This window comes from Gasterosteus aculeatus, chromosome 2 (genome assembly GCF_964276395.1).
Source record: "Gasterosteus aculeatus chromosome 2, fGasAcu3.hap1.1, whole genome shotgun sequence".
NCBI classification, from domain to species: Eukaryota; Metazoa; Chordata; class Actinopteri; order Perciformes; family Gasterosteidae; genus Gasterosteus; species Gasterosteus aculeatus.
The window spans coordinates 24,583,135-24,603,435 of NC_135689.1; the positions used below are offsets into that span (position 1 = coordinate 24,583,135).

At 47.5% G+C, this 20,301-nt stretch overlaps 1 protein-coding gene across 3 annotated transcripts in view; it reads left to right on the forward strand.

Annotated features, from left to right (window-relative positions):
- prkcz (protein kinase C, zeta) overlaps window positions 1-20,301 on the forward strand; it is a 71,135-nt gene that overhangs the window by 28,169 nt on the left and 22,665 nt on the right. For 2 of the 3 annotated variants that reach the window (XM_040193420.2, XM_040193421.2), the window contains 10 exons: window positions 4,275-4,360; window positions 8,579-8,710; window positions 8,975-9,065; window positions 10,240-10,295; window positions 10,489-10,683; window positions 13,102-13,199; window positions 13,499-13,585; window positions 16,384-16,519; window positions 16,707-16,794; window positions 17,511-17,630. In XM_040193420.2, coding sequence (XP_040049354.2) covers window positions 4,275-4,360; window positions 8,579-8,710; window positions 8,975-9,065; window positions 10,240-10,295; window positions 10,489-10,683; window positions 13,102-13,199; window positions 13,499-13,585; window positions 16,384-16,519; window positions 16,707-16,794; window positions 17,511-17,630 — 1,089 coding nt within the window. The remainder of the gene's footprint in view (window positions 1-4,274; window positions 4,361-8,578; window positions 8,711-8,974; window positions 9,066-10,239; window positions 10,296-10,488; window positions 10,684-13,101; window positions 13,200-13,498; window positions 13,586-16,383; window positions 16,520-16,706; window positions 16,795-17,510; window positions 17,631-20,301) is intronic. The other variant, XM_078087686.1, reaches the window with a different exon arrangement.

Here is a 20,301-nt window from a genome sequence, read left to right on the forward strand (position 1 = left end):
TCACCTGAGGGCGGCATCACATCCGGCACCGGAGAGAAGCTGCATGGGAAGCGAGCCCTCATTAGTATTCTCACTATGATGCGGTGAGGCTATACTTGGATCAGACGGGGTTCTTCTTTCGGGGCTGAAGTCTGCTGCGCTGCCTCCAGTTGATCCATCGCCAATGTCCAATGTCCCGTGTTTTCCTCTGGCTGGGGACACGTGAGGCTCCGGCAGCTCGTGCCTCTCGTTGTCCTCAGTAGCATGCGAGCTGCTGAGCTGGATCTACGTCGTGTCCCTGTCACAGGCCTTATCTTTATGTCCATTTGAGGACAGTGTGGCTTCTCTTAATCCGTTCAGAACAACAATAAGGAATTCAGTTACATGTTAACTGCATGGCACGTGTCCTACTGGGGCTGAACAACAAGAACATCTAATACTGGTTTATTTGTCTCGTATTGCAAGTGAGAGCGTGGTCCTCTTTGTATAATTATTCTCATTTAGATTGTAGCAGGGACACGTTTGTATTCTGAGGTCTGCAGACTGATGGACAGGAGACGGCACCTCTGGACAGCTCTCTCATTTTTACATATGTTGCTAGATGAATAGTTTGATGGGTAGTTCCCTACGTAGTACCTCCTTTAGATGGTCTATAAATGGCATCAGTTAGTGAAGAATGGGCACACAATAGGTCCCATGTTTTCATGTGACATGACACAAAGGTCCAGAAGAAGCTTGTGAGGAGACCTTCAGCGAGTCCTTTTATTGGTCAGAATCCTCCATTGTCCTTTTGTCCAACCAGCTGTTCAAGAGATTAAATATACATTAATGTTACAGAAGCAGCAAATCCTCTGCAGAAAGATGCTGATGACTTATCGAATGAACATTCCAGCTTTACAAAATGAGCCAAACCTTTTTTTTTTTAGAAAAAGTCTTTTATCTTTCTGCTTTTTCCTATTTCTCTGTTCACCAAACTGCAAAGGGAAGCTCTAAATACTATGTAGAACCCGATAATTCTAAAGTGGAACACTAAATGTCATCTTTATGTTTGTAGGTGTAAAAATACTGGACTGTGTTTCTTAACTGCATCATCTAATCCTTAGTTCTGGTTCTGACCGGGAAGCACAAAGTGTTTCACTCTGTCTGACAGCCCAAACATGTGGTTTCCCTCCAGCGGCTGGCTGTGGGTTTGAATGGCAGTGCAGGGCCATGCATCCCAGTCAGTGCCGTGCATCTACTCGTGCAAAGCCCAAATGGTGATCAGAACCATAAAGCAGTGGTCTGACATGGATGGGGGGCCGGTGGGGAGCTCAGCACACTCTGCACACACAAGCAAAGGCCTCAGCTCGACTCCTCAACGCCGATCACATTTCCAGGACCCCGACTTTAAAAATTGAGCGTCCTTTGTAATCTAGTGCCCTCTGCAGTGGCCTTGTCTCCTCCTTTATGTGGAGCGCGCTGAGTAAAAGCACGGTAGAATAGATGCTTTAATTAGAGGTCGGACTAAGAGAGTTAATCATGGCACTGCAGAGCATCCCTCATCCCACAAGTCTAAAACGGCTTGGAAGAGGCCTGATTGGCTTTATTGGCCAATGGGATCAGCCACACACGGCCGAGGGTGAAAACATGCAGTGTTGGGAGGGTATGTGAGGGAGGGGGTAGCCGCTTGTAGGCTGCTACTTTGCAGGTATCATTTGTGATGACCTGCTTTAGCACTGTATTCAACACATTTCTGTGGTGTCCCATCAGTAACTGAACAAAGGCTTGGCCTAAACAGAACTACAAGACTTGTACAGTCCTACAGTGCTCATGGAGTGTAAACCAGAAGAGGAGGTAATATGAGCCTACGTGGCAATAAAGCTCATTCTGATTCTGTTACATAATCAATAGTCATTAAATGTTAAATGGAAACTAAATAATATCAAATTCCATCAGAGTGGAATTCTAAATGCCGTTAAGATTATTAATGTGATCTTCACCATTTAAACCCACAGATTGATGAGTGAATAAAGCATTTAACACTCACCTGTTAATCTGCACTGTGATCAAAGACACAAAGCTGCAATCATCCACTTAGTCAAAACATCTGTCGCTTTCATTATTTAATCACACGCCGTGTAGCTTCACCTTCCTCAATCACTGATACGCGTCTTCTCCCTCCATGACTCACCCAGTAGTGCTGGCTCGGGGTAGGAACACTGGGTCGCTATGGAAACGCAGCGCAGTGACTCCCCAAGGCAGACTGCGCTTTCCTCTGGAGGCCAGAGGGAAGTCACAGGAGACCCTGGAGAGCTTCTCTGTGTCTCAGAGATGAGACCTTCTTCACAACACGCAGAAGGTTCAGCACATGAACATTTGGGAGAGATACTGGAATGAATGATGAAACCCATCTGGAACATGGATTCACCCCACAGCATGAAGATGTCATCACACCCATTGCTCAGCAGACGGACAGCACATTGACAGGCGGTGTGTTCCACCTCATTTTGCACAATGGTCGAATCATTTTTTCAAAAAAAGGAGAAGGGATTTGTCGTTAGGACGGACTTTGAGAAAACATCCTCACTCCATAGCAACAGAGGCAAAACGATGAGTGAATGGACCCATCCAGTCCCATCATTGGAGCTACCAACTAGACTGGAAACCAGTCCAGACGGCGGAGATGCTGGTGAATAATTAGTGAGAGTCTGGAAGGCAATGCATGTTGTGGCTGAGCCAAACACGTCACTTCACGCTGTGAGGGATCCTTTGAGGCCAAACGCAGCACGTTGAAAAGGGTTGATAATGGGTGGATTGGTATGGCAACGGGTTTATCCGTCACTACCCTGCTCATCGCCCTCAATGAGTCCCCCCTTTATCGATATGTCTTCCTCTGAGACTGTAGGAGCCATTCAGGATGTTGTGTACCACTTGGTGTTGGGAGCCACTCTCAGGGTGGCAGTGTGACGGTCTACATACGGGGCACAGGGGCAGTTAGGTAATGATGCATGGGCGACGGGGAGAGTGCAAGGTTTCTACCGCTACCAGGATGCACAGCGAGAGCAAGCAATATAGATGGAGGTGTGTTTCATAAAATCTATAATTAAATAAACAAAAATACTTGTAATCTCTGTGTGAGCGAGTGAGGAAGCGGATTTTCTCCCTCACCCTGCAAATCTGTCACTACAGAGACTTTGACCAAAGTAGCACTTTGCAGGCGGCAGCATGGTGGAACATCTCAAGAGCTCAGCGTGAAGAGACGTGAGGTCTCAGGATATCTCCACCTGTCCATCATTGGTTTCATGTCCCATGAAAATATAAAACTAAACCCCACGGTAGTCAGTTGATGTAAAATTCTTAGAAATAGGGCTGGTTTTTATTTGATTTTATTTTCCAAGTATCTAAAGTCATCCATCCATCCATCGTCAAAGCGCTTTCCCTGTCACAGGGTCGCGGGGGGGGGAGGGGGGGGGTGGAGTCTATCCCAGCCAACTACAGGAGAGAGACGGGGTATCTAAAGTCAGTTTTTGCTATTAATCACATCATTTAATGAATAGTTAATAAGTAACTGTACTCTAAACAAACGAGGTGCTTTTTAACAGCATTATAAGCAGCACCTTCCGAGCAACAGCCAGTTAACATTTATTAAGCTGTGTTTTTTTGTTGGTACAGTAATGTTCATGATACTTATTGATGTTTATAAGAAGCAGTACGTGAAGGCCTTTAGGACCCAGGAGGCGATTTAGATGAGAGGAACAACCTGGGGGAGAACGGCATGCTGGGTAACCTGTAAAGACTTACAATAAGAGCAGCTTGTGCTCACTGGTGTGTATTTAACTAGTCGACAGTAGTGGGCGTCAATGACTTTGGTTCCATCAACTATTTTAAAACGAGAATTTTAACGTAAGACTGGCGGGAGGCAATAATAAGGCGTCAGCGTTCCCTCCACTGGTTACTTGTTATCGATATCTGACTGCATGCTCCCATTATAACCAACCTTCTGTGGCTCATCTCCATGAAAGGCCTCACAGAAACACTTATGGAGGTAAGGAAGATGTTTGTGTTGAGTAAAGGCAGAGACAGGGTCAAAGAAGAGAGGACGGTGGCTGAATAACTAGGGAGTGGTGTGTGTGTGTGTGTGTGTGTGTGTGTGTGTGTGTGTGTGTGTGTGCATTGGTGTACTTCTTACTTGTGGTGAAGGAGGAGCTGCTGGACCTGACCCTTTTCCTCGTCCCCTCCATCCTTCTCTTCTCCCCACCGAGCCCATTATCCACTCGCCATGCTGCTACTCTACAGCCGTTTGCTCTCTCTCCTAGAGTCCATCTACCGCCGAGGGGCCAGAAGATGGAGGAAGCTCTACCGAGTCAACGGGCACCTCTTCCAGGCCAAGCGCTTTAACAGGGTGAGTGCTTGCTGATGCACGGTGATACCTGGATGTCACTGCAGTCCGCTCCACTGGCAAATACAGGAGGGACCAGCCACGTCCTGCTTTTTTTCAAGGGATGTCTGATGTATTTCAACAATTCTAAAGGCCTATTAAGATGTTTGTATGGGTTCATGTTGCCTGTTTAAAGTAAATCTGTAGATGCACGGAAACATGAGCAGAAAACAAAGCTCATATCGCATAAATGTTTGCTCGAGAACACCACTGACTTCAGTCAGTTCCTGTCCCAAAGCAGACGTTTCCAGCCCTCACCATGAGCCTGACCCATCTCCATTGTCAGTAATGCATCTCCCATGGCTGCTGCATCTTCATGTCTCCACATAGTGGAGACCTCTTTAGTCCGGCCATTGCTTGTGATGATCTGTGGAGTCCTGCATGAATAAAGAAAGATGTATAGTGACTTTACCAGCAATCATTTCCAAGCACCAGTCAGTCCCTGTTTGTTTTTTGTGGATTTCTTTTTCAGAGCACTTAGCACAGCATGCATGGAGTTATATATTCATATATACAGATAAAATGCATTAAATGTGCACACAGCCGCACTGCTTTACTGCGCCGCCGATGCCAGAGGAGCACGTTCACTGTGTCATGTGTGTTGATGGTATTTCCTCTTTTGTGTTGCTTTGTGTGTAGTATGTGAAATAGTTTACATGAAGCTGCTTATGACGCCGTCTTGACAAGTGAGATATTTTATTTCCATGCACGGAACCTGGGGATGAATAAATACGATATTTCAGTTATCCGTCAGATATTGACATTGTTGCAAAGTTCATCATTTGTTAGTTTGTGCGATGAAGCTTGATTGAGCTAATTAAAGACTTGTTTGTTCATATAAACAAACAACCACGGTGTGTTGTGCTTCGAGCTGCCTAAACAATTGTTAAAAGGGATCATTTTACAGATTTCTTCAAAAAAAACCATTCCAAAATGCTAGAATGAGCTGATGCACATTGATGGACTGTTTCAGGGTGGATTTAGTGCTGTTCACTAGTTGGCTGTCAGGTTTCTCTGACTCTTGTTGCTATGCCAGATTCCAGGCTTCTGGTTGGTTCACAGCGCGGTGCTCCGCATATAAACACGCCGCCGAGGAGAAGTAGGTCATGTTTCTCCTCCCTCCTCTCACCCCATCCCTCTCCACCCTCCCCCTCTGTCACTGAGGAAGGTGCCTCGTGGAGCCCTTCTATTACCGATGAAAGAGTCTCTTTAGCTCCTGTTCCACATGATGTAGCAGAATTCACTCGCACACAGGAGGCAACAAAAAGTCACTGAGCAGAAATGTGAGTTATCAGAATGAATCTCACGACGCTCATCGGGTGTCAGCAATGAAGCGGTGCGAGGAAATGAGTGAGGAGGTTACAGGAGGTTCCGTGCTCTGCTCATCGCAGAGGGATGGGAGGGATGTGAGACTGCAGCTGAGGTTCAGAGACCACGTGCTTGACTATCAGACTACACTATACGTACATCACATATCCATTACTCAGCGGAAAAACTGCATTAAACTACTTCCGGAGGTATTTGCATTGTGTCACTAGATAGATTTGTACTACAAGTTGGAATACGACAGACCTTTTCCTACTTCCCTCAGTTGGAATAGCCACAGCCAAGGACCAGGGCAGGCTGCAGCGTGTCCTCCGCTCTGCAGAGAGGGGGATCGGCTCTGCCAGGACCCTGATGCGGGCTAAAAAGATCGTAGGCGACCCCTCTCACCCCATACAAAAACTGTTTGTGCCCCTTCTGTTTGGCAGGAGGCTGAGGGAAATGTATGTATTGAGTAGTGCGCTGTAGCAAAGCGTGACGTGCTTGTGCTGTGATGATGCCACTGCTGATGCTATGACTGTTTGAAATGATCCCGATGGCAATAATTGCGATGTACCGAGGAGTTTAACACCTGCTGGAATGGAATGTGAACGCTGAGTCGGAGTTGCAATGTCATCTTTCATTTCTTCCAGTAACTATTAATAATAGTGTGTAATATTGTTGCTTAATCTGTAACGCGTAATGATTTCATGTTCATTCAACTCAAAAAGGGTGATCCTTGTGGCAAAAACACTTTTGGCTCGTGTCCTCGTCTTATGTGGCCGTCTGGCTCGACATGCTGCTGTTATTTCATCAGGAGGAAATGTGAGGAAAACCGCATTCTGGTTTACACCTGATTCTAAAAGGCACTGAATTTCTGTACATAATCAGGCGCACTTCACGTGTCGCCTCCCATCTCTCTGTGGGACACTCCCACTTTCCCCATGACCCTCCCCTGGATGCATAGACTCCTGAAGTGGGCAAAAAATCATTAGTACCTGAGGCCCTGAGTCTCTGGCCCGGTCATTAGGTTTTCCTGAGGCCTTTTACGTTCACATTTAGTTACCTACCCTGCTTTTTAGCATCCTGTGTCAATGGAGAAAATCTGTTTTTTAGTTGTTGGCTTGGCTGCGGTGGAGGTTTTTTGCTGGTTTTCTCAGCCTTCCTGGGCTCTGTCCTCCTGGGTTGAGGAGTAGTTCAGAAGCCTCTTTGTCGGGATGTCATGATTTCCTCTTTGCACCGAGAGAGTTCCAGAGAGGACTAGCATTAGAAGATTGATTACCTGCTGCATAGCCCTCCTGCTTCTTGGTAGGCCTGGTGGTGCTAGTTAGCTGTGTCATAGCCTGCGTTTGTTCAGCGTTGTGAGTGCATGATAAAGTGGTATTGTTCCCACACAGTCCATTTACATCCACGTTCACTTCCAGTCGGTGGATTTTTGTTTCCACGACTAATCTTCTGCAGGAGTTTGTAGTAGTAGAGAAGGAGGGACTTTCTGCTGCTACTTAGCTTTAGCTCAGCTGAAGCTCCGCATCAGCCTTCTTCCAAAAAAAAGACTTCTAAATGTAATAACAAAAAGGAACTCAACTAACAATAATTGGCTGCTACTAATTAGTTAGAAAATAAATTACATGTGATAAAATCACAAAATGTCCTTTACATATGTAAGGGTGACAGACGTCCTCTTTTCCCCGGACATGTCCTCTTTTTGAGACCTAAAAAATGCGTCCAGCAGGGATTCCAAAGACGTCCGGGATTCTGCTTCGTCGTATATTTGTGTTTCTCTGAGTCTTTCACTAACTAGTTATGTCGCCCTTAAGTGTTGTAAATGGTGTCTCCCTTACGTCCCACCTTCTTGCGCGAGCTCTGACTGTAGAGAGAATCTCAATGTTGCCAGATACACGATAATTATCCTCCAAATACGACCGTTTCAGCCTTTGGTACGACACTGAGCACCTGGCCGCCTCCACTAGTTGCTTTGTTTACAGCACATCTGCAGGTTATGGATGAACTCAGCCGTGATGCTTCGGAGGCTGAGTGCATGACATGCACAGCAGGCGCTTACGTGTCAGTGGCTCATAAAGGTGGCAGCGATTTGGAAGCTCACGAGCACTCTGCAAAACACAAACTGCAGCAAGAGGAGAGAAGAGTCACCGGCTTTTTCTGGGTAAAACAGACACTTGTGTTACGGCTGCAGAGCTACCCTTGATTTTCATTCAATAAAGCATCACAGCAGCTACAGATCAATGGGATGCACATCTGCTTTGCTGAGGAAGATTTTCCCAGATTCGGGAAGTGCTCGCACCAAGACAGAAGCCATTGTTAGTGCCCTGATAGCCCGTATTTGTTATCATTATTGCTTTAATAATGAGGAGGACTGAAAAGTGTTTCATTTTCTTATTTTAATATGTGGCTATATAAAGTATTTATTATTTAGAATGTGTTATCCTTATTGCTTGAATATATGGACGAGACACGTTAAAGAAGCGCTGGACTAAATGCCACAAAAAAGATTTGTTTTACATTTGCACTTTTGTTAAAGCTCAATAAATAGATGTTCATATAGTCATTTGTGACATTACTCCCCCCCCCCCCCCAGCAACGGAGTGTCCTCTTTTTCACTAACTCAAACCTGGTCTCCACTAATCAGTTTACCTGCATTCAACCAAAGGCCGGTGGGATGTGATTGGTCCCACTCAAAGGGTTGGACCCTTGTCATGTTTAGCCAAAAGAAGAGTATTGTCCAACATGGTGTCCAGAATGTAAAATGAGTAAGTAAGTAAAAGGACATCATAATGTGTGACCCTGTCTCTGTCTGGCCATCACACTCATGCGTCGCTCGGTTACCCCCGACGATGAATCTGTGTCCCGTGTGTCTTACAGAAAGCCTACTGTGGCCACTGTGCTGAGAGGATATGGGGGCTGGCCGGGCAGGGCTACAAGTGTATCAACTGCAAACTGCTGGTCCATAAGCGCTGTCACAGACTCATCCCTCAGACCTGCCAAAGGCTTATGGTGAGTGTGTCCTCCTGTCCCCCATGGCCCCTCAGGAAACCCTGATGGTGGACGTTACATTCCCTCTCCAGGAGAGCTCCATGTGCTTACATGCTGTCCCTCTTTTAGGGGATCACGTCCTCCATTGCAACTACAGCAGGTTGTTCTGGAGACAAACCGTTTCAGGGTGTCTCCGTCTCTGCAGCCCAATAGTGGAGACTTCAGTGGGTATTTGGGGGAACGTGTCTGGGACATTCATGTGCTCTTTTGGATGTGTTTGTTCAGGATCCAGTCATGCCATCACAGGAGCCCCCTTCAGACGCCAGGAGTGAGGAAGTGGACCTTCCACCAGAAGACGCAGAGGACACAGACGGAAGTAAGATCTCCTTCTCTTTTCTGCAAAGGACAGCGATGCCATCTTGGTCCTGTTGACATGTTAATCTAAGAGATGAGCAGTGTAATAAAGTAGTGTGAAGATACAGCAGAATGCTATGGAGGTCATGGTGCAGCAATATAAAATAGTCCTGAAGGGTCCTGAAGGGTTCTGAGCATCATGCGTTTTAACAACATTTGACACTGACCATCTAGAAGCTTCAGCAAACACAGCAGAGAAAACTGCTCATTTCTTTTGAATGCTTGTTGAAGTCTGATTTTATACACTGGACTTATTCCTTTTATCCTCCAGACGGGGTTGGTGGTTGTATTTCCTGTGGTGCCACCATCTCACAACACAGATATTATATTTCTGCTTTACCAGACTCAACACAATTTTCTTTGCAGTGCACAAAATACATGTTGCATTTAGTTCAGTAGGATCCTCAGTGGCGTTCTGAAGGCACAATGTGAGTGAGGTCTAAGTATTTCCTGTTCCCCTTAACAACTAGGATCTTTATTTCCGGTAAAACAACTTCAAAGGCTGTGTAGATTATAAGGACCCACCAGGTCAACCTCTCAGCTCCTCCAATACCTCACTGGGACCATAGCTTAGAGGTACCCTGATTCTCTGTAGAATGGAGGGGGAGCGCTGCAGACGGACCGCAGTGCGATCGCCTCATCATCTGCTGTTTATTTCCTGCATGAAACTGAATACCAAGCACTGTAAGTGACCTCTGACTTGGGCCTTCAGTGGGGAAACCCTTATGGCAGCTTCACGTACACGCTCAAACCATGCGTGTCTGAACACAGCTGCCATCACCCCAAAAGGCTGTAAATGGATCAACATGGGGACCAATGAAGGCCCTGTTTGCACTGACAATCTGCACATGATGTCCCCAGACTGAAGGTTTCGTTGAACAGATACAGATATTCTCTTTACACCTGGTAGCTTCACCATTGCTGCTCTCTGATTGGCCCCCACAGAACACAGTGGCCTGGGGGGATATGATGGAGATGGCTGAGGATTGACCTAGTTTAGGAATTCCTGGTGTTTAGCTGGACTTCAGGCCGTGTGCTCTGCCTCCCTCTACTGGCCAGAGAAAGAAGCGCATGTTAAACCCGTCACTGCAGATGTGCTTATATCACATTCTAAATGTCCCGCTCTGTGTCTGCAGTACCTTTCCTACCACACAACTGTACAGTGGATCAATCCCAGGATGCAGATACAGAGGTGAGAGCTTACTGACATTTGCCAGAAGTTTGCATGGTCCTATTTGTTGCTCTTAAAATAATCATCCTGTCTTTGAAACATCCTGTCACAACATGTGAAAACGTTCACTCTCCGGCCTAAAACCTGAACATGAAGCCTTCTAACCGTGCGTATTCATCAGTGAATGGTACCCACACACCTCTGCCCCCTGTAGGACATCAAAGCGGTGGTGGACGGCATCGACGGCATCAAGCTGTCCCAGGGTCTGGCTCTCGGCCTGGGGGACTTTGATCTGATCCGGGTCATCGGGCGCGGCAGCTACGCCAAGGTGCTTCTGGTCCGGCTGAAGAAGAACAAGCAGGTGTACGCCATGAAGGTGGTGAAGAAGGAGCTGGTCCACGATGACGAGGTGAGACACTCAGGACACCTGGGATGTCCAGGATGTGAGACGGGGGGGTACACTCTGTGCTCAGGTGCATGTTACTCAGCAGGAGCCCAAAATCGTCTCCAGACTGTGCTTCATTGTTTATTGAAATCCTGGTTTGGTTGTGGACTTGAGACGGACACGAGAACCATTATAGTCCTCTTTCTGCGAGTGAGATCAGTATTATGTGTTTGTCGTCGTGAAATATTGATGTGAATGACGTGTCTGTGGGTGGAGCGGAGGGCGTAGTTAGCAGGTGGGGACAGTGGCGCCCTGCCAGCTGACAGCAGTGACGGATGAGTTCACATCTCGTGGTTTGGTGTAAGGCCAGTGGATGGCGCCGTTGGTCAACATATCCCATCAGTAACCACAGCACAGAAGCAGCGCCTTCACATTGTAGCAGGTTCTGTTTCTTCTCTTTAGTAATTCCTTCCTTCAGTCCACTAGCAGATTCTGCATGATTCTGAATTCGTCCAGTAATAATGAGTGCTCTCTACTGATAAATGAACCGTATGGTATTGGAACTCACAACCATTGTACATTACTACAGGATCATAATGAAAGGAAACTGAATGAAGCCTGAATAAATGGCTTCTTTCTATGCTGAGTGTAAGTGGTTGAATGGAGATTCTTTACTGCTGCTCTTCATAGAATTAAATTAATGTATATATGTATATAATGAATATTAATATATAATTAATATTAATATTAATTAATGTTAGTTTCCGACTGATCCAAGTGATGCCAGTTCCTCAAAACTCAAAACCAGAATTCAGAACAAAGATTTGAGTCACAAAAGTCCCTGGCTATGCTCAAGAAGCTGCTGCTTGTCACCCCACTTCTCGCCGGTGCTACACGCTTCAATTCCAACGTAAGTAAAGCGTCACTAGATCGTTCTCCTGCTACCGGCATTTTCTGTAAAAAATATCACTAAATTCAGTCATACACCAAAAAGCTCCTACACATAGGATGCCTGCAGGTACAGAGACTATGGACTTCTGCTCCAGACCGAATGTCCATTTCAATGAGCTAGTTGGCCTGCAGGGCCTTCCTGTGTTCACCCCCCAGGAGTCGTCAGCAGCAGGCGGCCTGAGATCCGTGCGTGCTTGTTCCCGAGCCTACGACCAGAACCACGTAGGAAGAGGTTCTTTGATCCAAATCCATTCATTTATGTGACTGCCCCTTCGGGGAGGGCAGCTGCCCCCCTCGTGGTTACAGCAGGAGGCGGACGGCCTTGTTGTAAAACAGGACGTGTTCTCTGCATCTGCCTTGTAGAAAGCCACACATCTTCCTGACAAAGGCCTCTGCGTTGTGAGTGTTAAACGGTACCAAAGCGTCTCTCCACCTGGTGTCCGTGTTCTACTGGGACCACACGAGTCTTCTTCTGTGTCCAACCGTTTCACCAGCAGACTAACAAGGACATCAATGATGGCTGATTCTTCTCACCATGTGGGGTCTTGGCCTCCTCTTCTTCAAGTGCTCCCTGGACCTCCTGGAGGACTTTCTTGGATTCAGAATTGAAGGGAGATCTGCCAACAATTGAATGAGCATCTGTCCTCTCCTCATCACGGTCTCTTCCATATCTGGACTCTTCCTTTGCTTTCTGAAGTCCTGCGTGGCCTTCAGCGTCGGTGTTGATTAGCTGTTGAGACGCCACACAGGGAGCCGAGGGTCTGCAGACCTGTGACCGATGAGCTGGTGGGTTTTGCACCCTCCCAAAGCTGCAAAGCCCTTCACTCTTCTGTCTCTGTCTCTGCATCGTGCAGCACATATGCAGAGCACTGAGGACATTCTAATCCCCCCCAGGTCTGCAGTGTTGAAGCAGAAGCCCTGAATGACAGTAGAACCCTTAGAAGAACACTGTGCAGCCGTCGTCCTCGTAGTTTAGGGTGGGTGACCAGGTCCAGGACGGGACTGGTGGTGTTCGTTTGTCAGCCTTCCACAGACTGCGAGGGGAGGTGCCCCTTCACCACACGGCGCTCCTTTCTTCAATCTTCTCCTCCTCTTCTTCACAGAGGAATTAAGATGTCTTTCCACATGACAACACGTTGCATCAAATGAACAGTTCAATCACAAGGAGCCGATGTATCAACACTTTGTAACAGCAAAGTTCTTGAATATTTTCCCAATGGAAACCACCCAGAAAGAGCAATATCAGTCTACTGTAAAGAGAATACTGCTGAACGCCCCATTCAGTGTTTGCATAAAACACTCAATACTCACAAAATCATGCAAAACATTGTAGTCGTTGCCCGGCACTGTGTCAAAAGAGAGAATAATGCTCCATGTGAGAATGTTTCTAGAGACAGACTAGACTCATGGGTGGCTTAGCGTGGAAGAGAATGTCTATTGATCAGACTAACTGACTGTTAACACATTGTCTCTCCCTCCCCCTTCCTCCAGGATATCGACTGGGTGCAGACAGAGAAGCACGTGTTCGAGCAGGCGTCCTCCAATCCCTTCCTAGTAGGCCTCCACTCCTCTTTCCAGACAGAGAGTCGGTAAGACCACGCTGGGGCTGTCACTCAGAAAGCTCCCGCCCCCCTCACGCCGATGCCCTCATTTCTCATACTGGAATCCGTACTGGGACAGCTCCACACCACACACTATACGGACTGGTCATAGGAATAAAGTACTGCACATCAGACCACAGGAACTGATCAGCTTGTGCTTTTAACAACTACTGGCAGGGACCCTCTAGCATTCAAACCGAAATCCTTTACAGCAGTTATACTTTCTATATCTGATATGTTTTTCAGATTTAGTCCTACATGACATTTCTCATCTCTCTGGTTTGCAGGTTGTTTCTGGTGATTGAATATGTGAATGGTGGGGACCTGATGTTTCATATGCAACGACAAAGGAAGCTGCCTGAAGAGCATGCAAGGTAACCGTATGCTGACGTCACTACTATGTGCACTCGTATGTTTCACTCAATCAGACACCCGACGGGTCCAGGTAGCACACCTGTACAGTGAGGTGGCTTCATACCGAATGTTTCACTGACATGAAAACCAAAGCAGGACCGAGGCACTGCAGTGAGGCCTCCATGAATGTGCTCCGGGTAAATGGGTTCCTTTGGTTAAACGCCCCATAGTCAGCTGCCCTGCCCTGACTCCTGCTGAGGCGCTTTGGGAGAAGAGAGGAAACCTCTGCAGTCCAGATAGAAGTGGTCCTTAAGGACGCGTTCGTCCACCGCAAACCTCACCAATCCGACGCGGTCGAGGGACTCAGTCCTCCGGGAGCCGCTCTTGGAGGACGCATCGGATCTGTCCTTTGCGGCCCACCATATCCCAGCATGCAGTGCTGGTGCGGACCAGACCAGGTCTACCGCGAAGGCTAGCTAAACAGGAAACACATCTTTACTTTCATACAGTAATGAAATGGTTTCTCCTTGTCTTTCATCAGCCATCAGAGCGATTAGAGCAGCTGGCTGTTGTGTGTAGGCCAGCTGCTTTCATAAGCTCCATGTTCCCACCTTACTTCTTCTCAGGACTCCTTACCCACCTGTGCTCCATGGGAAGCTCGAGCAGCTCTGCATGCAAACGGCAACGCTGCCAAAACACTTTTTTTTTTCAACTCTGAGAAATATAATGAGCCCCCATAATTCATTGTGCCGCTGTGCTTGCATGGCATTCCAACTGCGGCTCGGATAAATGCTGGATCAAAGGCTGGCTGATTCCGAGAGGCGCCGTCGGGCCCCTATCGGCGCCCGCGCTGTAGACAGTGGCTGTACATATTCAAAGCAGCATGTTAATCACTCATAATGATTGTACATATTCATGAGCTCTCAGAGGGAGCATCTCCCCCACACTGCGGGGGAGGCGGGCCGGTGGGCGATGGACGGGGCTGCTGATTGGACGTCGCTCCTATCAGTCTGATGCCAGCAGGGAAACAGCCCTGTACAATGGAGGCTGTCACAGTGAGACATGTGGGGGAGCAATGTGTCAGTGGATTGACAGCAGGCAGACGGAGAAGCTCGTCACTCTACATGAAGGGTTATCTGCTGGAGACACAATGCACACCTACACAGGGACACATCACCTACTTCCAATAGGGTCCAAACTAGAGGCGTGTAAGATGAATGTGTTCTAAAACAGCTCACCACAAGGACATGAAACCTCTTTCTACCTCCAAACTCTGGGATCAATCAGCAATAGCCGATTGGTCTCAAGCGGGGGTTCTCAACTCTACTGCCAACGAGAGAAAAAATCAACTTTAATGATGAACCCAAATGACCAGCAGCTGGCGGCACGACGGGAAAATATTCCCTTTTACACTTAATTAGCTGCATTTGAATTTAAAACCAAAGTGAGCAACATGCACAACAGCTCCGTTAGCGAGCGAGCCAGCGCGGGAAGGTCGGCCCTGCGCCCGACTTTCCCTCCTCGAGATAGTCACGTTTAGTCGCCTTGTCGGCGCTCCGTTACCGCCTCCGGCAGGGACAGGTTCCCGTACGCAGCGCTCATACAGTGTTACGCCGTAACAACTGACGTTGCTCACTATTTAACAGGGTGAAACACCACGACACACTACATTTATAATGTACATTTACAAAAATGACACCGCCGAACTGCATGCTGGGTAAAGCTCACAACAAGAAGTAACTCTGCTGCTACATGAAAACACGGAAAAGAGCGACACAAGAGGAACAAGGAGAGACCAGAGAGGCAGCAACACAACGAGGGTTTTAGGTTTTGGAAAATCCAACATTAGTTACGTGAGAAAACAATTTGTTGCAAAGTCTGTCGAGCCTCTGGTGGCAACACTATCAGCCACAACAAGCTAACATGCTAACGAGCCGGCCAGTTGCGAGCAAGTTGGACAGCTGTCCTTTTGGGCGTCAATAAATGAATGGGTTTACTTGAAAAAGCTTCATCGTCATGTCAGAGTCTTTCTAAACACGGCACAGCCCTGTGGATTAGCCTGCCTGTTTCAAAAGGATTCATTAGCCGTGGGACCATCCGTGCTAAGCTAATTCATGGGGATTTGTAGACTCTGCAAGCTGGTTAGACGTGACGTTAGCTTAGTGAACCGCGTTTAAAGGTCACCTCCATAACCAAGTGATGATGATGCCTTTTATCATGACGTAGACTCAATGAAACGGCTGTCTGCACTGTTTAAAGTGGGAGCCCCCCCCCCCGGCCCATTGCCCTTCCCATCATGCCTCTGGCATGGGAACGTGAGCGGGAAGCCACGCTGCTCTTCACTGAAGAGGCCTTTGTGCTTCATCGATACGTTGGTGAAGTCACGGAAGAGTCGCCTGTTAGCGAGATACGCAGGAAGCACTGAGAGCAGGTCGGACCTCAAGGGGATAAGAAGCCGCTGTTTTGGCGACTCCGCTTTGCGTTGCGGTGCTTTGCGTTGCGGTGCTTTGCGTTGCGGTGCTTTGCGTTGCGGTGCTTTGCGTAGCGGTGCTTTGCGTTGCGGTGCTTTGCGTTGCGGTGCTTTGCGAGGTCTGATCACAAAACGCATTGCCTACCCACCTCTGCTGTCACCACTACAGCCCTGGGGGGCTGATCCGAGGACCTGACTACACCAGATTCACCCCACAGCCGCAGCACAACGAGAGGCTTGTGTCTGTGGCCTACATGGCTGTGTGGTTTTCTGGTGTGGATCTTTGGCCTGCTGGTGGCCCCAGTGGACCAGGGCTCATCATTCCCTGCACGTCTCTCTTCTCCACAGATTTTATGCTGCGGAAATCTGTATCGCTCTGAACTTCCTGCATGAAAAGGGCATCATTTACCGAGACCTGAAGCTGGACAATGTTCTCTTGGACCACGATGGACACATCAAGCTCACAGACTACGGCATGTGCAAGGTAGAAGCGCATTGATTTGTTTATTTCACCTGTGTGGTCAGTGGTCCAGTGGTGATCAATGATGCAGCCTTGTGTTGACTGGAGGTACCGACAGGTCCGCTGTTTCTACGTTTCTATCCACCGATCTGATTCTTGCACATCATTTGTCTTTTGGATCACTGCAACCGTGTTGTCTTCTCCCCCTCAGGAAGGGATTAGACCAGGTGACACCACTAGTACCTTCTGTGGAACACCCAACTACATCGCCCCCGAGATCCTCAGAGGAGAGGACTACGGTGAGTCGGATCGGTTTGTGTCCCGACGCTGAGCACCACAACCGACATTTCCTTTTCCAAACTTATGATCTAAGTTTAAATAAAAAAGGAGATCAATATTAATTTAAATCTTTTAAACTTGTGTAGCCTAAAAAACAGACTCAGACTAAAGGAGTTGGGGGGTGTTTCCCGCTCAACAGTCGGAGGGGGATTCCAGCCGTAGACCTCGGTCCGTACTGATGTGACTCTTTACTCCTGGAACTCCTGGTTCCTTGTTCAGGAGTTAAAAGCTGCATCCTTGTAGCCTCCAACCTTACATTCCATTCATTTCATTTTGTATAGCCCAAAATCGCAAATTACAAATTAGGCTCAGAGGGCTTTTCATTGTGTACACATGTGACATCCTCTGTCCAGAAACCCTCACATGGCACAGCAAACATCATAAGAAGCAGCACGTGGACCCGGGAGGGGTTTCTGGGAGAGTCTGAGTCAGTAACGTTATCACCAGAGCACTTTATTCTGTCACGATATCTCAAAGACATGGGAGATGCACCATTATTTCCAGATTGTGTACTTCACAATTTCAGGACCAGTTTGGACTTTTCAACTCCTCTAGTCTGAGCGTCTGTGGCAGTGCATGCACATGGGAACCGTTTTACTGACCGGGTCCTTTCATGCCACACACACGTATACTGTACATGAGGCGGTAACTTGTCCTATTGTTGTGTGCGGCCCAGGCTTCAGTGTGGACTGGTGGGCTCTGGGCGTGCTGATGTTTGAGATGATGGCTGGGAGATCCCCGTTCGACATTATCACCGACAACCCCGACATGAACACGGAGGAGTACCTCTTTCAAGGTGAGGCGGAGGAACTGAACACTGTGAGAGGACTTTCTGTGTCTTAACTCGCACGGTTTTCAACAATCACTTTTTGTGCCTAAACCTGAGCTCCCCGATCAAGGGAGGCAACTCGGACCGGCCAATCAGAGGCCGTGGTGGGCGGAGCGGGAATAAGGAATAAGGGTTTATTCTTTATATCCACGTAAACTTAACGACCAGGAGTTCCATTAAAGTCACCCTTATTTTACCTGACAAACATTTATTATCCCCAAAACCAAGAGTTGTTTTACTGCCGCAATCCAACCACCACAAGTAACCTACAAACTATTCATTACCTGACTTATTCCATTTATTATAAAATAAACTATGACAAAGAAAGAGCTCTCGTCTAATGATGATTTTGACTTTTATGGCTTTGAAGTGTGTTTTTTAACTGGCTGCCAGTGAAACAATCCACGTTGTCTCTAAACTCGCCTCATATCAAAGTGCAGCACCTCGGCCCCAGTGGCTCACCGTCCACGACCAAAAGTCAGTGTGACGCACACTGTTGTATTCAATCTAACTAGCCAGCAGGAAATAAATGGAGGTCCACAACTGGGTACAAAACTGAAGAGGCAAAAACCAGAAGTGCCACTCGCAATGCACTATGGGAAATGTCGTTACTCATTCAACTTACTGCATTATCAAACAACAGTATTAATGAATTGAAATGCATCAAATCACATTAACTAAGGCAATTACATATGTTTAAATACAATACAATGCAAACGGAACAGAACGGAACAAACGGAAAACGGAATAGTCAAATAATTATAAAGTCAAATGTAAACTATACACTTAAAGTTACAACATCCTCCCCCCGATGAACTATAGTTCATCACTCAGTCTCTGAAGGATGTAGCAGTTGAACTGGTCTTCTAAGTCCCTGGAGCTGTGCGGACTCACAGGACCTCACTTTCCCATCACGGCCTGGAAACGGTTCATGACCTCTTCCCGGCCTGCAGGTCTGTTGTGGCATGTTGTCATCTCCAAGGAGAACGATGTCGGCCAGCAGGTAGCAGGGAGTCACAGCGATGGGCTGACTTCAGGTCAGATTCCATGTAATGAAATAACCATCAGCTGTGGATGTTTGGACAGTTCTGGATTCCTTCATTAGAACGAAACATCTCACAAAGTCTCTCAAATGTTTGTTTTAGTTTGCCGTTGTCTTTTAATCCACACTTGTTTTGTTAAAGTCTATGAACATCTTGTGGCGTTTGAGGAAACCCATTGTTAGAGAGACAATAGTGGGACAGGGGGAAGTTTAGGGAACCTCCAGTCACGTTTAGTTACGCCTTGAAATTGGATTCAGTTGTCTGCGCGCTGGACGCATCGGCCCTAATGTGCCGGTGATGGTGGTAAATGATGCTTGTAGCTGGTTGTCATCTACGCTCCACTACGGTTACCGAAGGGGGGTGTGTTTTGACAACGTTTTATCTCATAATTTAGACTTTCCATCCCATTTTGTAACCAATCAGGTGTAGAGACCATGGTGACTGGCTCCGCCCCCTTACTGTCAAAAACAACAACAGCGAGCGCGTAGAAAACACCTTCGAGCGCGAGCAGAGACCAACCTCGCCAGCGAGCAAGTTCACGCCCCGCCAGCGAGCAAATATCTCGCGCGAGACGGAGATTTGCTGGCGCATCAACCTGATTCACGCTCTCGAATTCTGACAGTGATTTGCCGCCATAGTGTATCTACAGGACGGTGTTGTAGTGACGTTGGGAGTCAGGGAGAGTCGGCTGTCGAGTGTCACGCCGAGGTTCCTGCAGTCAACGTGGCGTTAACACGGAGTTGTTAGAGTTGAACGTTCTGGGTCGGAGAATTTATCCCGGAAATTGAAGAAATTCAGTCTTGTCGGGGTTGATTTTCAGATGGTGGGCGGACGTCCACTGAGAGATGTCAGTCAGACAGGCAGAGATCGGCGCCGCCGCCTGGTTAATTCAGCTGGTCACATGGCGATGATGTACTGCGGAGAATCCAGCATGAACAGAGTCTGGGTTGAAGTGCTGCTTCCCTACAAGCATAGACTGTAATGCAGAGGATGTCCATCATTACTCAGCCTCCTCCAGCACTGCAGCCCGCTGAACGACGGTCAGAATGAAGGGTAAAAGGATGTAAGTCCTTCCTTATAATACTGTCACTGTGCATTAGCTCCCCGTCCTACAACATGTGTCAATGAAAGTCAAGCAAAGCAGCGCTTGTAATACTGTGAGTACTTACAGTATGTGCGTGGTCTGAATAGTGTGAGTCTGCGTGCTACACCCGTGAGGGAATTACAGTTGTGCAAATATGCACGTAAAGATCGCCTGCCTCCCGTGCTCATGGCCCTTAGGCTGTATTCTTCAGGCTGCAATGGAAATGAGGGCATTTTGCTGACGTTTCTTTAAGCAAAGATTTTGAGTTTAAGCTTTTGTCCTTTTTCACTTGTGTGTGTGATTCAAAGACTGAAGTCAAAGTGTCTTTTCATAAGGCACTGATGGTATTCAGAGGGTGACGCCGCTTACCTTTAACCCCCTTCTTTGTGTCCCGTCAGGACGGAGGAACCTCTCTGATATCAGTGTTCCTCGAGCCATATGGTGGCCTCGCTCACCCTTTACCTCCTCCTCCTCCTCCTCTCGCACAGCACACCCACACACTGCTTCTTTA